General features: G+C 30.8%; 2 protein-coding genes across 5 annotated transcripts in view; both read left to right on the top strand.

The window, feature by feature from the left end:
• The window catches only part of LOC116853058 (pheromone-binding protein Gp-9-like), a 3060-nt gene extending 2135 nt beyond the window's left edge, over positions 1-925 (top strand). For all 3 annotated transcript variants that reach the window (XM_032833913.1, XM_032833914.1, XM_032833912.1), the window contains exons 4-6: positions 106-220; positions 417-527; positions 605-925. In XM_032833913.1, the coding sequence (XP_032689804.1) occupies positions 106-220; positions 417-517 (216 nt within the window). In that variant the 3' untranslated portion in view covers positions 518-527; positions 605-925. The remainder of the gene's footprint in view (positions 1-105; positions 221-416; positions 528-604) is intronic.
• Positions 926-1028: 103 nt separating this feature from the next.
• LOC116853060 lies at positions 1029-4221 on the top strand. Of its 2 annotated transcripts, none has more exons than XM_032833919.1 (5): positions 1029-1692; positions 3001-3121; positions 3217-3329; positions 3736-3856; positions 4004-4221. In XM_032833919.1, exons 1-5 carry the CDS (start codon positions 1651-1653, stop codon positions 4063-4065), a joined length of 459 nt encoding a protein of 152 aa, XP_032689810.1. In that variant the 5' UTR covers positions 1029-1650; the 3' UTR covers positions 4066-4221. The 2 variants fall into 2 exon arrangements, with proteins under 2 accessions (XP_032689810.1, XP_032689809.1); XM_032833918.1 differs by having other exon boundaries at positions 1046-1692; positions 3214-3329; positions 4004-4188.
• Positions 4222-5507: the final 1286 nt, after the last annotated feature.

Raw genomic sequence — 5507 nt, 5'->3', positions numbered from 1 at the left:
TATATATATATATATATATATATATATATATATATATATATATATATATATATATATATATATTAATTATAAGTCTACATCGTTACGTTCATGCATCAATTTCAGATGACGGGTGCGCGTGTAAATGTGGACTACATAAAGGAGATACTCTCCCACAAAAAAGTTGAAGATAATATACTCGCCAGAATATTACAAGCACTTGATGGTTGTACCAATAAAGGTATATATATTGTACCAATAAAGGTACCAATAAAGGTACCAATAAAGGTATATTGATAAAAATAGGAACATCACGAGAAAAGTACTCGAATCATTCCTTTACTCATGCATCTTTTGTACATAATATGTTGTGACCGGATTAATTAACACGAATAATTGCAATTACATTTTATGCATAACCAATTTTTGTATTTCAGTTAGAAGCATAACCAACGAGTGTGAAGTGAGCCTCAAATGCATTATGTGTTTTACGCATGAAATGGAACGTATATACAGTAGTATTTATATCGATGAGTAAATAAGAAATGGTAATTATATTAGAGGCATTGTTATTATCTTATTATGTTTGATGCTTCTGGGTTAACATATATCATGGGTTTTCCAGATTCATATAAAGCTGTTCCTTATTTGAAATTGGAGAGAAGGGTTCAAGAAAATATGTTCTTGCTTGAAAGAAATAAGGAAGTTTTTTATAGAATTTCAACATCCATACTGTGCTTGCATAACTTTCCATTTTAATAAGAAAAAGACGCTTGTCAGTTTCCTACTATCACAAATTTGACTTTGAATAAAATATATGGTGGAAGTAATTTTCCACTGTTATATAAATTATGTAATCTAATTTAAGCAACTGTGTCCGCAATAATGAACATTCGCAAACCGTTGTATAAGAGAAAGATAATAAAAAAACAAATTATATTGATTATATTGACCTTTTACTGCTTACACACCATTTTAATTTTTTAGTTATTGCTTTATCTAGAAAAGAATTATATTAATTACTAAGAAATTTGCAATAAATAAATACTGCAAATATTTCAATATATAATTGACTAATATCCAATTATTGGTTAATGGATTACTGTAGTCACAGATTACTGTTCGCAACAGATCATTCTGCAATAAAGTTAACATTTGATCACTTATTCGTCCAAATCTTACATGCATTAAAGCATTCACGCAACAAAACATCCGTAAAAAAGAAACGCATATATGACACAAGCAAAAAACAACGAAATACATTTACACTTTCACGAATGACTTATTCCGCACGTTTCGAAGATCACTTCGTTCAAGAGAAAGCACAGACGCGAAAGTAATGAATCAATAATTAATAGGAAATCGAACCCTAACATATTCTTATTATATTAATTCCATTCGTGTTTAACAATTTGCACGTCTGTCAACATAACACACCGAAATTCACTGAATAGCGACTGATGGAATTCTCTTTCTGTGACTTCGGCATTTGCGTGACATTGCGTCCGATAACCTCCGATATTAGTGTAACCCAATATTTTTTCTTTTATCATTAGTATATAAATCCTGTATATCGTGATATTAACAGCAGTTCATAGCTGAATAGTTGCGGATTATTAATCGCAAACTAAAATCTATTATCGTGGAAAAGAAAGCTACACGAGTCGAAACATGAAGCTAACACTTTTGCTTTTCTTCACATTCGTCGTTGCCGTAAGTATTTTCGTAGTTGGTAAGAATGTAACCGAAATCTGCAGCTTTCTTCATCTATCACAATGACAGTCACGAACACGCACAGAAAAATTCATACTGCATTCAAATAAATATTATAAGTATTTTATATTAAGCAAATATATCCCCAAATCTATCACAAGTTTATCACAAGTATTCAGTTTACTCTAAATCGTGATAAATCTAGCATTTTAACCAAAAATATTAAATTAAAACAAATTTTCGGTTTACTTACTACACAAAGTGGAAGCAATTTTCCTTTAGATAATTTTTTGTAATATTATTGTAAATTCCTCTTATGATATTCTCCTTTTGAGTACGGGATAATGTGAACTTCTTCCAAATTTGTGATAAATAGATATTTTAAGACTATTATCAATATAAACATTTTTTGTTGAAAATAAACTCTACTTCGAGGAAAAAAAAAATAAATAAACTGTGCACTCGTATTTCTTGGCAGGAAAATGATATTTTTCTCTGAGTATACAAGTAATATTTATGATAATGATGTCAAAAATTGAATCAACTTTAGACGCTACGGATACAATGCCAATTGGAATCATCGGTAACGAAATATAGAGAAAATCGAAAAAGTGGAAAATATGTCGAAAAGTCACAATATCAAGACAATTTGCCAAATGCAATATTACCGAAATGTTGGGAGCATACAATTTGCCCGAAAAATATTCACATTTCAGTAATATAATATTTTGCGAAAGTCGCACACTATTCAATATTTCGACAACATCGTATTGTGACAAATTGTCTCCATTTCTAGATTCAATATTATATAACTTTTCCCAGTTTTCAAATCTCAAAATTTTGATTTTTCGAGGCAATGGATATACAATAAATTACAAAACATTAGACACTATGAAGTTTGGAGCGCATCAAACTGTCAATATTGAAGATAATTACTGACGGGCTTGTGTATTAATTATAATATTAATTATAATTATTGTCATATAGTATATTATTATTATTTGTCATATATAATTGTCCTTAATTATAATATTATAATTGCGTAATTATATCATATTATATTGCGTAATTATATTATATTGCGTAACAAAGAGAGAGAGAGTCCATAGTGACTTTCAATTTTTACAACTTGGTAAGCTCCCAGCTTCATAATGTTTAAACCGTTTTGCACTTCACTGTAAACCAATATGTAATATCAGGATATATGCATTGTACTTAATAACAAAATTTGCTGCATTATTCAAATTTTTTGTTGAATCATGCTTCCGTCTGTTCTACGAAGATCTTGATTCTTTTTGGCCATTGCAGACAATGGGCAAAAATCCAAAGGACATGCAATACGAAAGAATGGTAGAAGGAATAGCGAACTTTTTAGAAATGACGAAGGATGAAGCGCGGACATGCTTCATCGAGAAAGGCATAACACTAGGTAAGCTGTTGTTTGCGCAAAATCTCATTATTAATTCAAGCAATTCGAACAATACTAATCTAGTCGATTTTACCGATAAAATATTTTTTTAGAAGATATGATAAAATTTGACACGAGAAGGAGAAACAATTTACAATCACCAGATCTCCACGACATAAATTTAAAAATCGGCTGTCTGTTTGCTTGCTTAGGCCAGAAGAAAGAAATGGTAAATATCAATCGCAATAAATAATTTTTTCAAAAAACAAGCCACACATCTGCACATGAATACACACACACACACATACACAAGTACAGACACACGTACAGACACATAAATTTATATATTTATATTGGACAACTTGTGTTTGGTTAACGCAAATAAAATGGGTTTTAATTTCGAGGGGATGAAGTGTGGTTTCGTGGAATTAAAGATAATTTTAGATTTATTAATTACAGTTTAATTTTCTACAGTATTACTCTGTAGTTTAATTTTTTATTTAGAAATTACAGCACAGTTTAATACAATAGAAATACATAGAAATTACAACACGAATAACTAAGCGATACATTATTTGAATTTCATATGTTTACACGATTATGCACTGTAAATCATATTTATTCACAAATTCCAGATGACAGATGCGCATTTAAATGTAGGCAAGATAAAAAAAATGATGGACTCCAAGGACGGAAAACCTAGTCCTGAGGATCTCGCTAAACTCTATCAATATGTGGATTTGTGCGCCAATCAGGGTAAATATTGATTGCTATATGCAGAATATTGTAAAAAAGGAAACTGCAAATTATACTTGGACTCATCCATAATGTTTTTATGTGTGATGGGTTTGATTTAACACTACTGAGCTTAATCATAGTTTATAAATTTTTTTTTCATTTTAGTTAAAACCATAACCGACGAGTGCAAAGTAGCTGCAACATTCGTGTTATGCATGGATTCATAAATTGCAACGCTTCTACGAGATACAGTGACAATGAATATGAATTAATGATAATGATAATGGAAATTAATGATATGATAATAAATAAAGTATGTAAATAAAGCACAATATTATAATATGTTAAGAACTTCTTCACTTTAAAACGTACAACACGGATCTCCCAAACCCACACAAAATTTTAGTTGCTCATTAAATAAAGAGAAAATAGGAGAGTTCAGAATAGCGTATAAGAAATGTTTTTGTAAATGTCTATAGATGACCACGTTCATCAATCTGGATGGCTAATTGAGCATAATACAATAACTGGAAATACTAGTTGTTTTTGCGTAAAGGGGATGCCAAATTGAATGCCAAGGGGATGCCAAATGGGACAACCTTCGAAAATATCGATAACGTAGATCGCCGAAACATCTTGTCAGATAAACACTTTTCACAAACACACTATATTCTTCTTATTTTTTATTTTTTATACATATAGATCTTGTATAAACTGTTCTATGTTTACCATATTTTGCGGAAATTATAATCACGCATGTATAAAAATCTTTCTACCAAATTTACATATATTTAAAAATTACGTCAGATATGCTTATTTTGTTCTGTATCGTTTCCAATGCGTGTTTGTGTCACTCTGTAGCATACCCAGTACCTCGAAAATATTTTTCCAACATCCCAGAATCAGCCCCATAACGTGCGATCCGTTATAGTAGCATATACGGATTCTCGCGTATGCAGAGTGGTACTTATTCTGCGCATTGGCCGAAGGGAGGCTATGGTATGGTAGGTTATAAGTTATTTCGCGTTAGCGTAGAGAGCACAATTTCTAGAAGCACAATTTCGCGTTAGCGTAAAGAGCACAAGTTCACCAAGTCTTGGCACACCATATTTGAAAATGTGACATTTTTTTTAGAGTTCTGATACTCTCTTGAAAAGTTCTACAGGTCTATGCAACAATTTTATATAGTTCCGGTCATTAAATGCAAAGAAATAGACTTTTAAAAAAGGTGCGCTAAGTTCACGCAGCGCACCTAATCAGTAAAATCAACTATTTCTTTAGAACTATTGTTATATATGATATAGAACTCTAGAACTATTGTAAAACAAACCGGAACTCTAAAAAAATAGACTTTTTAAAAAAGGTGCGCTAAGTTCACGCAGCGCACCTAATCAGTAAAATCAACTATTTCTTTAGAACTATTGTTATATATGATATAGAACTCTAGAACTATTGTAAAACAAACCGGAACTCTAAAAAAATAGACTTTTTAAAAAAGGTGCGCTAAGTTCACGCAGCGCACCTAATCAGTAAAATCAACTATTTCTTTAGAACTATTGTTATATATGATATAGAACTCTAGAACTATTGTAAAACAAACCGGAACTCTAAAGAAATAGTTAATTTAAATAGTTTTTTTGATTAGGTGCGATGCGGGAACTTAGCACAA

This window comes from Odontomachus brunneus, unplaced genomic scaffold (assembly GCF_010583005.1).
Source record: "Odontomachus brunneus isolate Ranch 3 - 2012 unplaced genomic scaffold, Obru_v1 Obru_scaffold_276, whole genome shotgun sequence".
Classification (NCBI taxonomy): Eukaryota; Metazoa; Arthropoda; class Insecta; order Hymenoptera; family Formicidae; genus Odontomachus; species Odontomachus brunneus.
Note: the sequence above shows the minus strand (reverse complement) of the source record. Positions and strands in the feature narration are given on the sequence as shown.